Genomic DNA, 23,591 nt, shown 5'->3' with positions numbered 1-23,591 from the left:
GAGAGCCGCTCATTACATATTCATATATTCACTGCTCCCGATCACTACATATGCACGATCGGGAGCAGTGCATACCTGGTCCCTTGCTGGCTCTCCCGGGGGGCAGCTTGTGCTGCCTGGCTCCCGGGGAGCCCACCTCCCCCCCACATACGTTCTGGGGCAGGCAGGGAGACTTCCATCTCCCTGCCTGCCACTGTCCTCCGGCTCCCTGTGGCAGCGAGCCCCTGCCTAATTGAATAGGGGGATAGCAGGGGGACAGCGAGGCTCCGGAACACGGCGACTGTGCAGCGAATCCTAAACAGGATTCGCTGCACGCCGTGAATATGTTCATTGAATACTGCCCATAAAGTCATCCTAGCACAAGTTTGCTCTGGATCTGTAGATGGAATTGTGATCTATTCATAGTGAGTGTATGCAGATTTAGGACATCACTTTCATGTTGTTTATGGCATTTAGCAGATTATAAAGATGTAAATTCACGCTGTGTTGTCATTTTTGATATTAGAAGTCATGTCACATGTCCACACCCTCCAACATCTCCTGCTTAAAAATCGGTACAAGCAGGGGCGTGACCATGGGTAGAGGGGCAAGGCCATCGGTAAAAGGGGTGTGGTGATTTGCCTAGAAGCAAAGCGGCTTGTACAGTGAAGACAGCTGCAGCCCTGGGTATTCCTGCTCTCCTCCCCTACGCACGCTTCTCTTCTCCCCACCTGCCAGGCCATGCTGTTGTCAGATGGAGCTATGGCCGGGAAGCGAGCGGTAGCTGGAAAACCGGTACAAAATGAGAATTGGTTTAGCCGGTACAGGCCATAAAAACGGTACTGTACCAGCTAAGATGGTACGGTTTGAGGTGTGCATTTCTGTGACCTGTATAAAAATGTTGCCTTCAGTCCTGTGCACTAAATGTACAGTTGCACCATAGGGATTGAACACCTGTATCCGTGCCAAAATAGAATGCAAAAGGAAGAGATTTGGAATCAGCTGGAGAACGTTATAACGTTATAGCTTGCCAGACATATGCAATAATTTCACATCAATCTGAAAGGATACAGGTCTCATTCACAATCCCCAGGAGCCATCTAGTGCTTTCAAATGCATGGAAAATTGCTGCATTTACTTAAATGACCCTATTTCTCCAACCACCACTATGACGGCAGGTCTGATGTTGTTTTACAGCCCAAACCATTTCTTTTCTAAAGTAATGGCTTATAAATGAGCTCTGGATTCCCCCCCCCCCTCCCCCCCACCAACCCCCCTAAATCACAGCCAATGATAAACGTTGCTATCTTTGTAAACACTTGGTTTTCTCCACATTAAATGATACCAAAGCTTATCTTAAAATTCAAGTGGTTTAAGAGAGATAATGGAATATAAATGAGAACAATTTTGTTTTGGAGATGAAATGGCTGAATGGAGAATGTTTTGTTATTGTGTTTGCAGAATAAGAAGGGAAGAAACAGAATTTTATACAACAATTTGAATAAAAGAAAATCTTAGAGAGTTCCTGGAACAAAAACATTAATGTAACAGTCAGTAATAACAAGTTCACGTCACCTGCTGAAGCTTTCTGAGCGATGCTGACATTTATGGGCTCCGGAGGATTTGCTGCACTCATTTAAGCTGAGCAATGTCAATTGAAAACTGTTATTTACAACTGCCTACTAGATATCCAAGAGACCCCTATAAACTTGCAACATGTGCTCAGAGCTGGTTTAATTGTTTGTGGTCGTCACAGCAGAATGCTGCAGTGATTAACCTTTTAAGTGGGAAGTGCCATTTTCAGGGGAAATAGCCAGACAACATTAAATGCCAATAATAAATAGCTTTCTCACATTAAAATTCATCTTTTAGGAAGGTGTCTCTCTTGTCCGATATTTAAACTCTTATAAGGAATACAGGTGGAGATGTATTAAGCAGTGAAAAAAGTGGTGAAGTTAGTGAGTGGAGGAGCTTCCCATGGCAACCAATAAGCTGCTACCTTTAATTTGATAGAATACACTTAATACATGCTGACTGGCTCATACCATACAGTAGAAAAATAAAGAAACTTTGCACTAGCCCAAAAAGACAGGAAAGGTGTACTGGCTTGTTTTGGTCAATAGAAAGCTCTGAATATGTTGGTCAAAAAGTACAGCACAGATGTCCATGCAAGTTTGATATAAAACAATTGGAACACGATATTTTTATATTTAAGCTTTTCATTCCTTTTGCGTAAGTGATGTGCAAAGTATGGCGCTGCAGTGGTGAGTCCAGTTAACTAAGAGTTATAGATTTTGATTCTTTACTTCAGAAAATGTGGTTTTATATTTCCTAAACCACCATCTCGCTGAATCCAGAAACCAGTGACATGGTCATTTCTTTTCAGCAGAGCATTGTGTTATACATTCCATGTAATGTTGACATCCACAATTAGTACTATAAAAATGAATAGTAATAGATTGGTAGGTCCATTTCACATGGCGGTGTGCAGTGTACTCCGGCACCTTGCAATAAGTCTGCCCCACGGCTCCTGTGAAACTAGCCAATGAGAGTCAGGGGGTGGCCTGTGTCCTGTGTTGCGATGGCAGCTGCTGATCCCTAGTTAAGGCAGCCAGCACATAGCTTAAATCCAACTTTACATATGTGTTGATACAGTATATGCTGTGTCGCTGAACACATCTATACTGTACGTTCTCTTAAATTGAATTCTGAATTGAGTGCACAAGAAAGAAACCTTCTGATGGGTGATTTGCAGCCACCTAGGTAACAAAGTGCACTATACTATACATACTGTATTGGTTGATTCAGAAACATAAATTAGAGAGAAGAGCAAAATAAGCAAACATTAATTAACTGTACTCTCATGAATATTGGTTAAATGCACACATGGTCTGCCTCCCTGTGACTTACCTTCTATTGGCAGCTTTCTAAAATGCCATGGTATTATTTTATGTGGGTTGTCGTTTTCCATGTGATCCCTATCTATATGAAGAATAGGTAAAGACCCTTTCGCTGGTCACTAAAGCTGCATACACAACTACTGTATGCGATAGAGACAGATGATATGCACAAAAACATATCAAACATCCATTTGCAGGCTGTGGGGCAACCCCATGGGACTGATGTTGGGCACATGCACAGACGCATTTCTGCACAAGTGCATATGGCAGGTGTGTATGGCCACGGCTTTCACCGGGTCCAAGCCAGCGGGCGTCGGCAGATAGTAGTGCCCATGGGAACTGGCCTGTGATGTGGGTGCCGGGGGCGGACATCACTGGATGTCAGCTGCCATCCCACTTCCTGCCGAATGGCCATGCATATCTAAGGTTACCTGAGAGTAGCCTTAGTTGTGCGTGAGCCTTCCACATCCGTCGATGGTCGGCGACCGTCAAATGAGGCGGATGTTCCCTTAAAGCCTGCGAATGGATGTTTATGCTAAACATCCATTCACAGCCCATGGAAGCGTGGGGGGGGTGTACCGGCATTCGGCGGGTAGCGTCTGGTGGACTCGCAAGGCTACGAATTTGCAGCCTTGTGAATCAACCCCCAGTGTGTGTATGAAAAACAACCGTGTGCACTCCTGTGGGTGCAACCTCCTTTCTTATCTGTATATGCAATCCAATTTTGCCAATGGCATAGAGGGCCTGATTCTGGTTCACTCGCAAAATCAAATTCTCTCTCTAACAGATCAAACAATGTGCACTGCAGGGGGGAAGATGTAACAGAGAATTTGATTTGGGAGAGTTGTTTTGTTTTTATGCAGTAAATACTGGCTGTTTTATTTTTACACTGCAATATAGATATCAGTTTGAAGCACAAATCCCAACCAGATCTCTCTCTGCACATGTTAGATCTGCCCCACCTGCAGTACACATAGTTTTGTCCATTAGAGAGAATTTGCTTTTGCGAGTGAACCAGAATCAGGCCCATAATTCAGTGTGTATGAATGATAAATAAAAAAAGGCTCAGTGGTTAAGCAAAACCTTTATCATTTGAAATCAATAGTTGTATATGCTGCTCTATATTGTTCATTTTGTAGCTCCGGGGGAGTTCAAGGGATAGTGTTAACGATATTGTTAGCCACCTTTATCTCATAGTGTGTATGCAGCTTAAGAGTACGGTAAATGATATGACAGTTCCTTGCTAAATTATGGCTAATGTTAAACTTGATTTGTAGACATACCCCCTACACAAACACTACCTCTATAATCATACCCTCTACACCAGACATTTTCAACTAGTGTGCCGCGGCCAGCTGACAGGTGTGCCGCCATGCCTCGGGTCACGGCGACTCACCAGCGGAGTTTCACTTTGACAGGGGGGGCGGGCGGCTCGGCATCATACTGGACGTTGCGGGTTGTGTGTGTGGTCGTGCGGCGCTGAGTGGCTGACCCGGACTATACAATGTCCGGGAATGCTTCCCCGCCCGCCCCCCCTGTCAGTGTGCATCCATGTGCGCACCGCCCGCCCGCAGCTCCCCCGCTGTGCACTGTCCGGGACTCGAGAGACGTGCTGTGCTGCTATGCAATAATCATATATCCCGCTGGACCACTAGCCAATGGGCGCTTGCGGTCCAGCAGCCAATCAACTGGTGGCTGCTGGACCGCAAGCGCCCATTGGCTAGTGGTCCAGCAACGGGAGATATGAATATTACATAGCAGCACAGCACGTCTCTCTCCCGTACATAGCGGGGGAGACGTGAGCGGGTGGGCGGTGCGCACATGGATGCACACTGACAGGGGGGAGGGGTCGTCGGTGTGTCAGCACAGGCAGGAGGGGGGGTTTGCACACGGACGCACCCTGGGAGGAGGTGGGGGGGGGGGTGAGCGGGCCGGCTAACCATCGGCTGGCTAAGTATGGTGTACTCCCACCCACTCTCCCCCCCTCCTGCACTCACCCAGCCACCCTCCCACCCCACTGCGCGCACTGTCCATATTGTCCCTCGTTTGCAAGAAATTTGTTGAGTCCTGGCATAATGTGTAATGGCCATTGCGGTATATGGCATAACATGTAATTGGCATCACGATGTGTGGCATAACTTGTAATGGCCATTAATGTGTGTGATATAACATGTAACTGGCATTATGGCATGCAAAATCAAGAATGAAATTGAAGCAAAAATTAAAAAAAAAATCAACATAAGGCGGGACTGGGGCGGGTCAGTGGGTGTGTCAAGGGGTGGGCCAATGTCCGTGAATCTCTCAACAAAAAGGTGGTACCCTACTTAGAAGTGCGCAATATTTTTGGAATATCTGAGGGGGCAGGCGAGTGCTTGTAATAACAAAGGAGGGGCATTTGTTTATGTAATTTGTAAGGGGGAGTTGAGGTTTGGACTGTCTAAGGAGGGGCAGGTACTGTATGTGGAATAACTGGGGGGGGGGGGGGGGGCAGGTGTGTGGAATTACTATTAGGGATACAGTATGTCTTATATTTGATTAAAAAATGTTGGTGTGCCTTGGCATTTTTGAAGTCTTGTCTGGTGTGCCGCGACCTGAAAAAGGTTGAAAATCACTGCTCTTCACAAACACAAACTCTATTTGTAGCCATATCAAAGAAAAAAGTTAATGTAATTATAAATAGGGTATTTTGCATTCATTGTATTGATAACTTGCTTGTACACATTAGGAACAGAAGGGTTAAAGCAAAACAGTCAGGGTAGAAGTCAATATATCTCGGAGTTAAAGGCTGTCAGCCACATTCTAGCAGTCTACACAAACCCGAGCTCAGCAGTAGATAATTACCCTACTGCTAATCCATGAGGTCATGCTGCTTTCTGGAGCCTGTACTGTATGTTAAAAACATGCAACACATAAAACTCTAATAAGGAACACCACATCGCCATCTAGTGGGGACAAATCAGAATATCCCTTATGCTCTCTAACGGTCCCAATCTAGACAACCAAGGTAACATGTGAGAACAGATCTGAAGGCATTTAAAAGATTTTCAACAACATGCACCCAATTTCATCCTAGTCTGTTTTAGAATGAAATTACTACACTCTTAAAAGCAAGAACATGCAACCTTATGATTTTATTGCATTCACCAGACATCAGTATGTAATGCTGTTTTAAATAAGAGCGCATTGGAATTTGCTGTGCTATATAGGAATAATAAATAGAAGTAAAATTAAAATCAATACAATTTTCACTGTTGCTATATGAGAAGAGAAGTGGTTCAGAAATTCTGTAACTATTCAACATTCACAGAATACAAATCAATCTTCAGATTGAACAGATGTAATGCCCATTTTGTATTGGATAACAGAGCTAGAATTGTTACATGCTAGCATATAGGCCATTAAATAATAGTAACAATTGGCAGTCATAGTAAATTAATTGCATAGTAATTATGCACTAAAAGAAACAAAACGTGTGTGTACAGCAGGCAATCCCTACTTCAATCATCAATACACAATAAAGCGAAGTACACAGCGCATAATAATTGGGCTAATTTGCCTATAAATGGGACATTGGCCTGATTTATCATATATGATGTACAATCAATCATTTTGGGGTTTCGATGATAAATCAGTATCATCTTGCCCACAACATGAACGTTTGATTACCCCTACCCCCCCCCCCCCCCCCCCCCAAAACCTGGCCTCTATTTATTTACAGTTTCTTATATAGCGCAGCAGATTCCGTTGCGATTTACAATGGTAGACAGTTATAAAACAAACTGGGTAATGGCAGACAGACTTGGAGCTTAGAGGGCCCTGCTGCAAGCTTACAATCTATAGGACCCTATCTCCTGATATCAAGCAGTAAATGTGTATTCTCAATAATAATCCAAAAATATACAGGTAGGTTACTTGGCTTCCAACAAAAAAAAAAAAACTAACCCTAGTGTGTGTGTACACATGTGGTAGGGAATATAGATTGTAAGCTCCACTGGGGCAGGGACTGATCTGAATGTTAAAATATTCTCTGTAAAGCGCTGCAGAATATGTGTGCGCTATATAAGAAACTGTTAATAAAAAATAAATAAATAATATGCTCATATTGTCTTAAAAAAAAAAAAATGTCACAATATATATATCCAGAAATCCCAAAACAGGTAAAAACAGCACTCACCAGTCTTCTCTGTATAAATCCAGAGTTTAATCAAATAAATAGCCTGGTTTGTATTCAACTCTGGACTTATATACTTTCTTGGAAAGACTGGTGAGTGCTGTTTATCCCTCTTTTGGGATTTCTGGGTATAGAATTGGGAGTGCTGACTCTTACAGTACTCTCAGGGCAGGGCTTTTAGTTGTGCTGACATAAAATCTGACAGACTGTACTACACTTAACATACCAGGTTTCAGTACTGTATTTTAATCATGTATTTAATTGATATGCACTGTTCGTGTGCCTTGATGACTAAGTTTAGGGATTCCAGGTGTTCAGTTTTGTTTATTTCACTGAAAAACTAGCAATTACAAATAGGACCAGCATAACACCTGAATGCCTTTGTGGTCTGCCAACAGTGTGTACTATACCCATCATTACAGCCACAGAGTCCCCTGTCTACCATAACGCCCCCATGCTCACAATGTACAGCACTTGTTTACCATAGAAATCACATGCCCGCCACATATAGCCACATGACCACCATAACTGGCCACCTCAGTCCAATGGGCTTTAAGCACTAATTCTGTTAACATTTGTGGCATGCTGCCCTACTTTCTCAAATACTGACTAAATATAAACACTTTCCCTCCACTGACTACGAAGCACGATCCCCCACTGCCTTTTGGACAGTTTTATAGTAAAATCTAAAATGTAATCAAATGTCTAAATAACATAGGAAAATACAGTAAAATAAAAGGTTCCCCTTATAGTAGACCATAGTTTAATTTACGAGCTAACCCATAGATTGCATGCAAAGTGCTATGGTTCTAACGCAGATTTTCTTTGTGACTCTTGAAGCTGTGAGGAAATATACATTCTCTGGGGCTCTGTTGCTGTAGCTAATTGGAATGAAATTGAAATTAGCTGTGGGATAAACCCTGTCCTTAACAGAGTCTCCCCAGAACGCACACACAGAAAGTGAAGTTGCAATTGGGACTGACAATATTAAATAGGAGGATAAAGGTTTTGGGACAATAATTGGTAGTAGTCTACTAGTGCATGCAAAATGGTCCATTCAGTGTGCGTAACAACGCAAGCATTAGATCCATAGATTAACAGCTGCAAGCATAGGAGCCCATGGTCAGATGTAGTAACTGGACCTTACATAGGGTTTGTGCAATTATTTAATAGTGTGAAAGTGGTGGTGGAATAGAAGGACAAACCAATCTGAGAATCTGTACGGTGTATGCATTGGTCTCCTTCTGAAGGATAATTAGAATATCTTTATTTATCATCAAATGCTACACCAAAAATGAACAATTATTGAAATTCAAGTGTAGACAAAACAGAGAGAAGAAAAAAACCCAGCATCAGAGATAGAGAGCCATGCTTCATCACCAAAATTACAACCAGTAACTCCCATTAGTTATTTAAAATACATATTGCCTGTGGAAAACAACTTCCTCTAAAACGACTAGTCCTACACAAAATGGATCACCTGTTTGAAGGTATTAAAGAAAACAACTCTCCACTCGGGTGTGAGGGATCCCTTAAAATGCTCTTCACTTTAGAGAGAAGCGGTTTTTCATATACATGGATGCTTTGTAAAGCAACCCCAATTATTCTACTTGCCATCGATACCACTCTCTGAAGATATTTACGCTTAGCGGCAGAACAAGAACCGAACCACACTAAATACCATGTGTGAACACTCTCAATAATACAAGAGTAGAAAACCACTAATGTTCCCCTTACACATACCAGGCATATGTAATTTCCTTGGGAAAAACATACACTGTGAGCCTTTTTTATAACAGTATTTGTGTGCACACTCCATAAAAGATTATTTGACATGCTTATACCCAAGACTTTAACGTACTCAGTTACTTCAACTTCTTGGCCATTAAAGACTAATGGGCAAAATGTGTCCCATTGGCTTAAAACGTTTTGCGGCGGTGTAAAAGGGGTATAATATGACTTGTGGAAGGAAACCTCCGTGTGCATTCCTCATACAAAAACAAAGTCTTTCCAACAATACAGTTAGTGGGCTGTAGTGTGCCATTCCCTACCTCTGCTTGTTCTGCGGCATGGCTTTTGCATCAACGGCAAACATTTTGGAAACAAAGATAATGATTGGTGCCGTCTCCTCACTGTTACACTGCAAGAAAACTGAGACAGAAAAACAAGTTCAATGAAAAAATCAGGTCAAGTTTGAGGAGAGATCGATCTCTCCTGTCTGTACTTACTGTACTGTCAGAGTATATTATTTCTGTCGGTGCCTTGGGACTGTGCCCGTGTTATTTATTTACTGAAAGATTACATTTAATGGTGTAATCATGCAGCAAACCGAGTCACCTTTAAAGGTCTTTATAATTTATGCTTTATATTTACTGTGAGCAATAATTTGTGCCTAGGAGATGGCTACATGCTGTATTTTGTATTTTCTAGATTAATCCTTATATTACAAAATTAACTTATGTTGGATCCCTTTGGTAGCTTTCTCATTAGAAGTCTCATTTCCCTAAAATCTTTAATTGCTATAACAAACTAAAAAGAAAAGTCTGCATACATTTACACAGAGACTCAAAAAAAAAAAAAAAATAGTAAAAGAGTACAATTTCTGCCCTCTTCTCGGCTGTGTTACACAGTCACAGTAGTAGTATACAGTGACAGGGTGGCAGACCAAGGACAATGCACTAGACTAAGCTACTGGCTATAAGAGAGTATAAGGTGTGAAAAAGCATACTGATCATAAACTGGTGTGCCTAATGAAACATAAAGGTCAGAAACATACTTTAAAATAGTACTAACACAGGATTTAAATAAATACAGAAACAAAGAACATGCATGTTTAAACCTTGAATGTTAATTCTATTTTGTATGTGACCAGACATCATATTCTTGGCAAACATATTTATGTACATAGTTTTGAAGAGAAACAGTCAAAAATAATTTATAGTAATATTGGGCCAGATAACAAGTTATAAAGTGCAGGTTGATAAAGAACCAGCCAATCAGCTCTGAACTTCCATGTTATAGGCTGGGTTGAAATAATGACAGTAGCCAATTGGCTGGTCCTTTATCACTTGTTAAGGCATAATACATCTGGCTGTATGACCACAAAGACAATTTTCAGAATATTATGAACAGTACATGATGCAAAACAGTAATGGGGTACCATATGGCCCTGTCCTCGGTTACCCAATTACACAAGTCCTTGCCTTCCACAAGAAGAGCACACTTCCCTCAGAAAGATAATCAGATTATTGATTTCAAGGACTGCTCTCCAGTGCTTACAAATCCAGGAGGCGCTGTGTAGAAAGGGAACCTAGTCAATTGTAACCTCCCAACAAATCCTCAAGAGATTAAACCAGCAGGTAATTCCCAACTTGTTTGGTAAGGCTATTTTATCTAATGGCACTAGGTGTAAATGCCAGTGTGAAATGTGATGAAGAACAGTAATTGCACTTTGAAGGTAACAAAGGGGTTGCAAATCGAAGATACAACATTGAACCACTCTGGATCACAAGTAGTTAAAGCTGCATGGCTGCAATCATCAGTGGGTGAAAGGAATTGTTGGTATCACCACACAGATAAATAGACAACATGAAGATAAACATGCTGCTTGCCACAAGAACAATCTAAGAGGCTTTAAAACACGTGATATGATAGCACAATAAAAATGGCAGTGTAGGAAATATTTGCTGCTACTGTAATGCTGTGGAAGGTAATGATATAAAAGTTCAACCAGTCACTGTATAAATATCAAAATGGCTACTGCGTTGCTGTTCTGGGTCTGGAAGACGCTCTTCATTGTCATTGGCCAGATCTACCATAAATATCTGTGTACTCAATGAGCAGAACCAGGACTGCTGTTCCAAATATATTCTGGCAGCAGCGATCACCCAGGAGCAACAAACCCTTGACCAACTCACAGGGGATATGAAGGAGACATTCAAAGAAATCCTTTCTTTGGGGACTTGGGATAAGCTCTTCGGTTCCATCTTGTAATTTCTTAATAAATTCAGAAGTATGTATGTGGGAGGTAGAAATGAAGCAAAACTGCATTGGTAAGTGCGGTCCCTATGTCACAGTACAATATGCACACCATATGAATTGTAATCCTTTACAACCACTGCCTGGGTTGATCTATCACACTGCAATCCAGGATTAAATCAAACTAAAAAGATTTAAGAGTTCAATAACTGTCCAGCTGAGACTTAACAGGAACCTTTATATGGAAACCAACAAATCGATCCCCCTAATGTTCTTTATTTGTAATATACGCTGCTGTGTTTACAAGATGTGTGTGTGAAGCAATGTTTTGTGACTTGCACAGAAGATCTGCGGGTCTATTTAACGCTAAATGAAACACTTGTGTCTAGAGATTTGTCCATTTGCAAGAAAGCAGAGAGAATAAAAGTCAATCCCTGCGGTTTATAAAAAATACAGGTAATTCTCAGGGAAGCAATGCTGTACCAACACCAGCATATTTTCCAATAAATCTTAACATTACAAGCACATAAACACATTCCCAGATCAGAAAACAAGACCTGTCTACAAGGACACAAGTTCTATTTACGGAGGATAAACAATCCCTGTATTTACGAATATCTCTATTACATTTGAACTGCAAGAGCAGAATGGATGGGGGATTGTACACATCCATGGCCTAGTATGTCAGCCATACCACGTACAGACATGCCCCTAGAGACTTCCTTTGTAGCCAGTTCTACTTCTCTTAAGCTTGGTAAAGGGAGAATACAAAACACAACAGCAGCTGTGATTTGGGTTTGTGGCCATCCTGTTACAGTCATCTAGGAACAGGCTACTGACCATCCCTATGAACATTTTCTAGCTCAGAAAGTACTTTAAGTGCAGCTGCACATATATATTTAGTTGCATTTTTTATATGTCTACATAGTTACACTGTAAACTCCACTGCGGGCAGGGACTGAGGCAATCTATGGGCCTAATTCAGACCTAATTGCAGAACAAATTTGTTCTCAATATGGGATTAATCATGCTGCACTGCAGAGGGGCAAATGTAACATGAGAGAGTTAGATCAGGGTTGCCTACTTTTAAAGCCTCCTCTCCAGGAGGAGCCCAGCGAGGAGATTGTCAGCTGCATTTCGGGGGCGGGGCTGATTTAGACTTCATCAAGCCCCACCCCCAATACTGAAAATCCCGCAGTTTGTGGGTCTCCTAGGAGAGAAGGGGCTAAATGATGCTATTTGCATATTTAGCCCCGCCCCCAAAAAGTCACAAATCACAGGAAATTATCGCTGCCGCAAGGGAGACTGGGACTGTAATGACACTTTATTCAAATACATATACTTTAATATGCAGTTGGTCCCAGTTTATTCTTGGAAAGCTTTCCACAAGATGATGCCTATTCATTCTGTAGAGAATTAATGAGGTCAGGAAATGATGTTGGGGAAGGCCTGTCTCACAATTTCCGTTCCAGTTCATCCCAAAGGTGTTCGATGGGATTTAGTTTAGGTCTCTTGTCTTTATAGTGCTTGCTTTGGGCACAGTCATATTGGAATCGAAAAGGTCTTTCTCCAAACTATTGCCACAAAGTTGTAAGCATAGCATTGTTCAAAATGTCTTGCTATGTTGAAACATTAAGATTGCCCTTCAATGGGAATCCCAATAAGTTTGAAGTAGAAAATATCGAAAAGTCACCTACTGGTGTATAACAAATGGATCTTTCATAAATCCGCATATCTGTAAATCTTTGTTGGACTTAATTATTCAAGAGGTACGGATGTGGAGCCTGGGAATCTAACTCTTGATAGGGTTAGTTCAAGAAACAACAAATAAAAAATACTAACTACAATAATGTAATAAATCAAAGTGTGCATTATTTGCACTGCATTACTGCTGTTGAATTATATGTATTTATTTTAAAATTAATTTGACAAAGATATGTTTTTAATACAACCATTGTGTCTTGTGTCCTCATGAAAGGCCTGAGCGGTATCAAATAATTATTTAAGTTAAACCTATACAACCAGCGCAGTATATTCTATCTGTTTTTTCTGACTACTTCAAGATAGGCCTCCAGTACATATCATCCTACGGGGAGGTAAACCTGCCTGCGAACTGTGCTGAAGACCAAAACTCAAAACAAACCTTTTGAAGTACAGTAGCTGCCTCAGTTTTTTTTTTTTGTAAGGTAGGTCCCATGGATATTGCTACATACTGTAGAATGTCTGACCAGTGTTGCTTTAAAGTTATCATTTGCGTTTCCATGTTACCAATTTGCCTCTGATTTGAGTTGAGAAATCATGCAACATAGACATTTGTTTTTCTACCTCATTGACTCACTCCCGATTGGTCTTTATACATCATCCGTGGCCACAATTCCCCAACCCGCCGACTGGATCTATCTGTAGCCAGTGATGACTTGCAACTTGGGGAATCAGGGAAATTAAACAAATACCTGATTCCCCAATCGGGACACTAAAGCACTTTAATCCTGATGTATGGGAACCACACATTTCTGAAAATTCTGTGGCAATAGTCAGAGATCAATTTCTGGCCCCAATACATCAACAATAAATTCATGCAATGTCCAAATATTGGCTAAAACTGCCAGCGTCGCTCACATTTGTTATATCGATTTAAATAAAAAATGTTGTGTAAAAAAATATTATATTTCCTATCCAAGGTAAACATTACAGGTCATAGTGATGAATACAAAATGTTTTGCTAGCCAATTTTGACAAATTCACTTGGCACTCAAAAGGTTAAGAACTATAGGGCAGATGTATTAAGCCTGGCAAAGTGATATAAAGCAGAAGGTGATAGCACACAATCCGTTTCGCATTGTTTGAAAAATGACAGCCATTAGTTGATTGGCTGGTGAATTATCACCTTCCGCTTTATCAGGTTTAGAGGGTTATTCAATCTCCTGCCACTATTCCAGATGGGGGAAATAGCGGCAGGGCCCTATCCAATGCTGTCTTTTGACAGCATTTAACAGGGATCTTGGCAGAACAGACCCGTTCTGATGAGAACGGCCATGGATTGTCGAGCGCCTGGCCGCAGCTCGAAGATCTATGGCCGTATCTTGCGGCCATGCCCCCTTTTTGGCATTCGGCAGGCAGGACATTGAATCCCGCCTCCAGATTACCAGTCGAGCCGGCAAAGGACAGGGCAGGGTCACAGTTGTCGGGCGAGCCTGACAGTCGTGACCCGGGATTGAATATCCCCCTTAACATTTATATTATACAAAAAATAAAAATACTATAAAATAAACCTAAAAGTAAAATACATTGGAAGGACAAACATTTAACTATGTAGCACAGCAAACTGACCAAGTGGGTCACCACCAATGAAGGTAAAGCAGATATTTTGCCTTACATTAATACCAGAGGAATGCGGGTAACAGCTATACAGTGTTAATAGTTCAAATGGATTTTCAACTGGAAAAAAACGACCTATAGGCTTTATCTGGCATGTTCATAAAAACTGAAATCCATATGTATTAACATTCCTCCCAACATGTCCCTCTCAGAATTACTATCACCTGTGCTTAAAACAGGTGTTGGCAATCACAAAATTAGGACGTAAGTCCTGGAACAAAGCAATGTGTTCTTCCCGGAATGGGTCATATTGAGAGGTATGGAGAAATGTAATAAGGAAGAGAACAACATATTAATATTACTCACCGTCTTTCAGATGCTGTGTCTGTGGGGGCAAGGAATCAAAGCGCCGGGAACCAGCACACAGCAGCTTTTCCACTCTCTCCGCAGAGTTATCCAGGGGGCTGGGAAGCTTCCGGCACACCATGTCTTACAGGAATGGTAAAGGATTATATAGCAAGCCAGAACTACAGGGATGTATAATTCTATACCAACGTCACTCCCAGAACCCTACCCCCATGATTTATTGATTCATAAATGCACTATGAAAATGGTTCCCAAACTTGGTCCTCAGGACCCTACACCGTTTACATTTTCCAGGTCACATGACAACTGCACAGGTGCATTCATTACTTACTGACACATTTTAAAAGGCCCACAGGTGGAGCTAATTATTTCACTTGTGATTCTGTAATAGGGCCTACACACATAGCAATATGCAGGCATTTTCTGAGCGATTTCACTTAATCTAAACTACATTGCTCAGAAAATGCCCCCTACATCGCTGTGTGTGTAGGTGCAATAGCCATATAGATGCGTGTCGGTATCTCCCGCCGATTCATAATCTGCATGCTGGTTATTAATTGATCAGGGCTAGTGTTCTCACTGGCCCTGACAGATCGCTCAGCACACAGCGCTGTGCAGCGATGTGTGCCGAGTGATCTGAGCGTTCTAAATGATCTAGCATGGCTCAGCACGCTCATCTACATATATTGCTGTGTGTAGGCCCCAATTAGATCTGCAAAGCACGCACTGTATGGGATCCTGAGGACCAAGTTTGAGAACCTGTGCACTTTGACAATTGGTAAGAATGTTTTAGTATAATCTCTGACCCATAAATACCCTAATATAGAACACTGATATTGTGTTACATATTCTATTTTAATATAAGAAAGTGCCATAGATTATACCAAAAAACGACACCAGCATTCAAATACAAGTGTGGCGGTATTTAAAGGAGCAAAACAGCCAAAGTATGTTTTAAATGTAATATTAACAGTAGTAATAGATATAAAAGGATGTAGCACAGAAAAGAAATAAGCTAAAGAAAGTAACCGTTTAATTACGGAAATGGTCTGGCAGTAGCTGCAGTATACCCAGACTGTGGATTGGCATCGTGCTAGCATTTAGTGGCAGTGAATTTATATTTTAATAACACCAGCTGTTAACACAGACTTCTATCATTCATTCTCCAGATAAGTGCAGAAAGCCCGCTCTGCCAAACACAGAGAGAAAACGTGTCTAACCATTGTTGGCCGAAGCAGCAGCCAAGATATTCCAGTTCAAATTAGATACTTACTTGTAGCTGGCACACACTAGCCTGCACCATAGAGGTTATGGATGAACACATAAAAGAGAGCTACAGTAAAGTGCAAACCTATTTAATGTGCCCTGAGCTGGAAAAACACTGCCGTTATTAATGCTAGCGCACCAAGCAGAAGCCCCAATATTTACAGTAGAACTACAGGGAGCTACAGCAATACATTGTTAATGGAAAGCACACACAGTAAAAGGAGTAAAAACATCAAATATAGAATCCTACCAAAGTACAGAGCTACTGTCTGACAATACGTACACATAAGACTGCTCTACAGGACCTCTGCCTAGTTAACAAGAAAAAAATAAATCAGCTGGCCCATCCTGGCTGTTCCAAGGTAAATTGAGTAGTAGTATATACAGTATAGTGTAAAAGAAGCTTAATATCAAAAGTAAAAGGGCAACCAGCCATAAAAATGGGACTTTTCTTTGCATTAAATTCCTTTCACATTAGGGTACAGTGTGAAACCATGGCAACCTCGGTAAAAGTCATTTTTTGAGGACTTCTTGGCAACTAATGTCTACCTTAGTTGTTAGGGACATAATCAGCAGAGTAGTTAATAATACCTTGCTGAAAAATACTAAAGGGCAACTTAATAGCAATTTCACATACAGCCAACGGCTACCACTTCTGAACATCAGGTCTCCAAGCATAAACATTTCAGCACCATATACCCAGTGTGCACCAGGAGCTAGCATCTATTTATTGTAATAGATAATAGATCAGTTCAAATTCTCATGTCACTGATGTTCCAGGCATAGGACTTCGTATGGACTGCACATACAGTAGCAATGCAGTTTCTGAAAAGGATACCGAGAACAGCCTGTGATACTGGAAGCCACTGACTGCAAATCGCATTCACATGGACCTTTGGGTCAGAGTGGCGGGATTCTCGAGGACTGGTTTTCAGACCCAATGAAGATACAATTTTGTCAATTTTCTCCTTTTCCCTAGGAAAAAAAAGAAATCAAACATTATAGGTTGAAACCTATTCATGTCAGATGCATATAACATACTGTACATAATATACAGGATATTAGATAGTAGACTTCCTACTACCCCCGAGGAATTCTCAAGTCACTAAACACATTATGGTTCTGCTCCTGGCTTCTCCTCTCCGTAAGTGTACTGTGCGGTGCAAGGATTCCCAACCACTGAAACACTGGGACTCTACACAATGCTCGCCATCCAATAATGAAAATCCCTGGCCTATGAAACAGCGGCAACGCACCTCTGTTTACACAAATGGATGCCACTGCCCACCAAACGGCAGCGACTGAGAGTCCCAGACAGCCTGTTACCATCCTGCTCTTGCATATTTACAAAGTACCAGTAATCTGTACTTTGCAGCACAGGGTGCACCTCCAACCACATCTGAGTTGTGTCATACTAATTTTTCCCTTGTCAGATCATTTGAGTGTGTTTAAGGTTTTCAGCTACAATAGGAACCAAATTTGACATGTGTCATATAACCACATAAGTCAGGCATGTCCAAATTATGGCCCTCCAGCTGCTGTGTAACTACAAGTCACATCATGCATTGCCATAGTTTTGCAATCAGGGAATGCTAAAACTATGGCAAGGCATGCTGGGATGTGTAGTTTCACAACAGCTGGGAGGACCACAGATATAAGTGTTTATCAAGTAGGCCTAAAACTTTTTTTTTTAGGAGTATGAATTTGTCAGAAATCGCGGTGCACGTTCGCATCTGCGCACGCATCCGCTTTCCTTACCCGCTGACTAGTGTGTCTTGAGGCGCAGGCCCCTGTCCTGTGCCGTTCCTGGGTACTCACCATGGCAGGATCTGAGTGGCATTACCCTGAACTCTTTGCCAGCGTCCCACACTTGTCCCGGGCCGGGCCAACGCTACATGGTCAACATCATGACACCTGCAATCACATAACTCAGTTGTCCAATGATTTCCCTGTGACCTTGATACTCTGACCTGTGCACTGGCCCATGTAACCAAAGGTGTGCACAGGTACTTCCTGAACTTAACTGCTGCTGTGGCTTGCGGACAATCACAGACTAGCAGGGGGGGGCTCTGGCTGAGGCCTCTGGCCCATTTTCCCTGCCTTGAACAACTTTTCTGATTTTTGTGTATATCCAGTCCTCAGCGTTCCAAGGCTCCAGGATCCTGTTCAGAGTCCCTATGGTTACCCTGTGCAATCTGCTGCGGTCATATGCTGCTGATAATCAAGCTACCTGGTTCTCCTCACCTGCCAGGTTTCCTAGCTGTCTACCATCTCCCGCTCCCAAGGGAAGAGGATAGAACACTACAGCATCCCTCAGCAGAGTCTGCTGCTGCCCTTAAAGGGCCATACCATCTGCGACTTCCAAGTAGTCACAGGTGTATAGTTTGCAGTTCCTGTATCTCCCATGTCATCTCCAACGTCGTCAACAAGCTCCTGTCGACTCCCAGGTCGTCAACAGCCGTGCTGGCTTCCAGGTCGTCAATAAGCTCCCGTCGACTGCCAGGTCGTCTACAGTGCCAAGTTGACTCCCAGGTCATCAACCCTCAGTGTCAGCTCCCAGGCAGTCAACTGCTCACAGGCTCCCAAGCCACTGTCATCTCTCCGGCCTCCCAGGCCAACGCAGACCAAGCTCCACGCTCCAAGCTTACTGCCACTAGTCACTATCCATCTCCTGTGACTGGCCAGTTAGCTGTGGGGAACTCCGGTCAGAGGGCAGTGACCTCGCCACCAAACGCAGTGGAGTCCAAACCTCCTTTCGGGGGTCCCTGATAAAAACAGTTGGTGGTGTTAGACTCCACGCCTCTGACCAGAGTCTCGTCAACTGCCCCAACCTAGCTGTGCCCGCAGTGGCAGTGATACTCCTATGAACTGTCCTTACTTAAAGCCTCCCGTGTTCCAGTTCCCAGCATCCTCCACTGGGCACTGCTGCCACAGCCGGGAACACCAGAGACCCAAGCCCTGACAGAACTAATGATATTGGCCGGTCAGAGATGATGATCTGATAATGTGAAAGATTAAATTTTCAATAAATATTGAAATTTCTCATTTACATTATAAAGCTAAATAAGAATAGCATTTCCTAAAATGTAAATTCATAGAGCTTGTTTTTTATTTATTTAGTTTATTACATTTATCACAGCGTATGTACCATAGTAAAGAACCAAATTTAGAGCACTAATTAGAATACCTTAAAACCTTGCTTTATCTAACAAATAACACATATGCCATCTCAGAAAAGCAATCAATAGGGTGCCAACAGTTGAAACACACAGATGGAGCCACTCTCATCTAGCCTGCCTATGGCGGTTAGCGCACTATCTTTCCACAGCGCGCCTAGTCACGCCGCAGCGCTATAAGTCACTCAGCTTGGCGTTTGGCAAAAGGAGTTACCGAGTGAGTGCAATATCAGTGATAATCCACTAGATGTCGCTATTAAAAATCACCACTGCGCATGCGTTAGATGTCTAATGCACAGCTGCTACCGTATAGCGAAAGAATCTGCATTCCACGTTCGTGAAGTGTCCATTGAAATGCACTGTAGTGCAAGAACTACTTTACTGTACAATACTGTACTGTTAGTATTTTAGAAAATTTAAATGCATGCAGTGGGTCTCATTACGCTATTTATAATGAGTTATGGGAAAAGTGAGCAAGTATATAGTACATTCACCGAGAATGTGGCGCTTGTGCGTCCCATCCCCGCAAACTGCGTGCCAAGACGCGAAAGATAATCTATAAAGCTAGTAACAGTATAGGTTCCACATACTGGGGCAGATGTTTTAAGCTTTAACAAGAGATAAATGCAAGGGTGATAAAGAGAGATAAACATCCAGCCAATGACATTCTAACTGCCATGTTACAGGCTGTGTTTGAAAAAGTCAGTAAGGAGCGGATTGGCTGGACGTTTATCTCTCCTTATCACCCTTGAATTTATCTCTTGTTAAGGCTTAATACATCTGCCCCAGTATGTAAGGACACTGCTGTTCGTGTGTCTCATAACGCTACACTGGTTGAACTCAGATTTACGCTAGAGCAGGAATGTCATACAGTACGAGCAGGCCAGACTCAAGCACAGAGGAGATTAACAAAATGGCTACCAGGTGTCAGTCAGGACTTCATGGGAAGCAGATTTAGCACCCAGCGAGTGGAATATAAGTCCTTATAATAAAAGGTTTAAGCAGTTGGTTAGTGTATCTGATTAGTCCCATTAGATAGCAGATTAGTGATGCATTTGTTAGTAGACGCAAAATAGGTTATATTGCAGCGATGAATTGATAAAGGTGATGTGATATAGTTAGCACTTTTCAGTGACAGTTATCATTGATGGCATTAGCCAGATGTGAACAAAAAGGTGTGCAGGTGGCCACCTGATGGCAACGGCAGTAAGGAGCTCCCGGCTTGGTCTAGTCAGCACTCCAGTGTCTTGCCTTATCTGGATCTGCCTACAAGATGGTCGCCAAATAATTGTGCAGGGAACTAGTCCCAGGTCCAAAAAGAGATCTGTCAACGAGTTTCTCAGCCTCTAAGTCAGTGATTTTCAACCTTTTTACCTTGCGGCACACTAAATAAGACTTTAAAATTTCCAAGGCACACCCTAAGATCCCCACAGGGCAAAACACATTGGCCATAGGAAAAAAAAAACCTATTGACCCCACATTAAAAACAATCGCACTGATCCCCACAGGTAACAAAAATAAAATACATTGGCCCTTTACATGAAAAGAAGAGACCAGTAAATAACATTTGAACTGGTGGTGGCTGTAAATGGGTTTGGGCATCTGTAGATGTGGGGGCACACTTGAGAACAACTCAAGGCACACTAGTGTGCCACGGCACACTGGTTGAAAAACACTGCTCTAAGTATTCAGTGGCTTCCTCTGTTCAAGTTATCCTAGCGTTGGTGTAAAAGCAGGTGAATATAGAATTGCTATAGCTTAACCCTATGGATAAATTAAAATGATCTTAAAGCTTAATTTCTCCAGTTTTGGTGGTCCAATCGGCAAGTTTCTGAGACCCCAAAAAGCTAATTGCAAGAGTCAGAACCCATGGTGGGTTTGAATTTACAGGTCCATTCGAGTCTATGGGGAAAAATGTGTCCATTTTGCGCCCCGATATCTCCGGTTCTATGTATCCTAGAGACTTGAGACTGGTACCATATCAAAAGGTGAGACTCTTGGCTTTTAGAGCAGACTAATATAGGACATCAGGAAGGGAAGCAACAAGCAACCATAGGTAGGGTCCCCTCAATTGTCTGCCTAGCTTACAGGGGTTTCTGGCTTCCTCTGCAGTCTGGGAGCTATCGCTGGAATGCGGGGAGGTGACAGTGAGGAATCCTGCTCTCTAGTATGTCAGCTCCTGCTAGGTGCTCATCTCCCCGTTTCACAGCAGGTGCACCCAAACCTGGACAGCGGTACAGGAGCTGCAAGTTGATCATTGGACTTGGAGGCAATTTACAGCATTCACACTGGCTTTGTTCAATATGAATAGACAGTCTCCCAAGGGGGATGGGAGAGGTGAGAGTAACCAGCAAGTATTAAGGGAACTGGAGCTGTAGGTTGATCATTGTAGCATCTGTGCCCTTGTCAGCAGCCCCTGTGTGTTTAAATAGTGCAGGGATTCTCAAACTCTCTTACTCTGGGACCCCATCAGATGATAAAAATTAATTACAGGACCCCAGCAAGTTACTGCAGACGGTCGTCACATCACATGTGTAGTCAGCAGACAGCACATGCATGGCAGCATTGTGGAGGCACAAAATGATGGAAGGAGGAGCCTAAAATAACAGACTATTCAAAAGAGTTTTCAGACTCCTTGAACCACTGACTGAGATTACAAAATTATTCATCCTGATGGTCAGCAATGTGGAGTCATGACCCACTTTGGGGTCAGGACCCACAGTTTGAGATCCGCTGAAATAGTGTAATGAGACGCACCTTCAGAATTCCTCTTAGACATGTAAAACTGAATCGGTTGCTCCCTCCATAGATGTGGGCTTCCACAAAGCCCTGGTTCACGCTTGGAAGCCATTTTGTTAACCAGCTCGAGTTGCCTGCCCGTACTGTATGTCATTCATACTGTAGCGTTATTCTGGGTTTAATTAATATAGCATAATGAGAGGCACAGACAGCAGTGCCCTTACACAAATGTAATCCACAGTATGTGGTCAATAGCTGCATAGTTGTGGGCTCCTGTCCGACACCCGGTAGCCATTTTGTTAACTCCCTCAGCATTTGAATGGCGTGCTCGTACTGTATGACATTCCTACTGTAACATATCTTAGTGTTCCCGCTAGGCTGTTTTAGTGGGTCGCTGTGCCCTGCCTGATTTTTTAAAGGGCAAAATGGGCCCTGCCCTCTAGCAGCGAACCGCTAAAAGAACCTGCCTCCGACCCCGCTGGTGTGCATGGGGAAGCCCTGCGCCGCCGTAGATGGCGATGCCCGGCGCTTCCCCGGCAGTGCAGAGACTTCAGAGGGGACGGGCCCACACCCTTCAGTGACGTTGGCGGCCCCGCCACAAATCCTAGAAGGAACACTAATATCTGTGTTTAACCAGTGTAGCTAAATGAGATGCACAGACAGCAGTGCCCTTACACAAGTGGAACCTACAGTTTGGATCTGCAGTTGTCTATTGCTGCTCTCCCACAGCAGCAACCCATCTTGACACGATATATGCATGTGAGACGCTCGTGCATCCCATTCTCGGTGAAAATACTGTATACTCACTCACTTATCCCCACACCCTACTATAAATGAGACGCACATCTATGCAATAGTATTTTCAGAAAAAAATGTCTAACATGCTCAACAGTACAGTAATGTACAGTAAAGTAGTGCTTGCACTGTTGTGCATTTCAATGGACACTTCATGCACATGCAATCCGGATTATTTCGCGATAGCTTTGCATTAGACATATGACGCATGCACAGTGGTGATTTGAAGTGACATCTGGTGGATGATCGCTGGTATTGCACTCATTCTGTAATGCCAAACGCCAAGCTGTGATACTTATTGGGCTGCCTTGTGACTAGGTGCGCTGTGGCGGATCAATTGCCATAGTCAGGCAAGACGAGAGCGGCTCAATCTGTACTTCTGCAAGCCGCAAAGAGGGGTATTCAAATTGTGCCTATATTTCCGACAGTGAGAAATATCCGCACTTTTTTACAAAAATAGGTCACATTTACATTCAACCCTTTCAATCCATTTGACTGTCAGAGACTTTCCGGTGGTTATAAAACACGTGGATCAGCGAATCAATGTGTTTTTTGAGGAAAACGGCCATGGATTCTAATCTGCATTGTCAAAAATGTGCCAGAAAACGGCAGCATTGAATAGACATATGCATAGTTCTAAAGATGAAAAAAAAAAAAAAAAAACTGACCTTTTCATAACTGCATCATACAGATTCCACACATTGTCCAAGATAAGTTGCACAAATAATGGTTTCTTCCCTTTGCTCTGTATAGTAAAAAGCATAGTTATAAATAGGCCATCATTACTGACAATACCGACGGAACTGACAGAAAAACTGCAGCAACTTAAAGTGACAGAACAGATGGCACTTCAAGCCGCACATGTCATGCATACTGATAGACCAGAAGGAGGCGTTCCAGAAT

The 23,591-nt window shown here is 42.6% G+C and overlaps 1 protein-coding gene across 1 annotated transcript in view; it reads right to left on the bottom strand.

Annotated features, from left to right (window-relative positions):
* EFL1 (elongation factor like GTPase 1) overlaps positions 1-23,591 on the bottom strand; it is a 233,292-nt gene that overhangs the window by 186,017 nt on the left and 23,684 nt on the right. The window contains exons 9-12 of the mRNA XM_083184020.1: positions 23,357-23,433; positions 16,817-16,953; positions 14,713-14,835; positions 9,102-9,201 (exon numbers count right to left, since the gene is read on the bottom strand). Coding sequence (XP_083040146.1) covers positions 9,102-9,201; positions 14,713-14,835; positions 16,817-16,953; positions 23,357-23,433 — 437 coding nt within the window. The remainder of the gene's footprint in view (positions 1-9,101; positions 9,202-14,712; positions 14,836-16,816; positions 16,954-23,356; positions 23,434-23,591) is intronic.

This window comes from Crinia signifera, chromosome 4 (genome assembly GCF_055691185.1).
Source record: "Crinia signifera chromosome 4, ASM5569118v1, whole genome shotgun sequence".
NCBI classification, from domain to species: domain Eukaryota; kingdom Metazoa; phylum Chordata; class Amphibia; order Anura; family Myobatrachidae; genus Crinia; species Crinia signifera.
The sequence above is the reverse complement of the archived record's forward strand: the minus strand, read 5'-3'. Positions and strand labels throughout refer to the sequence as shown.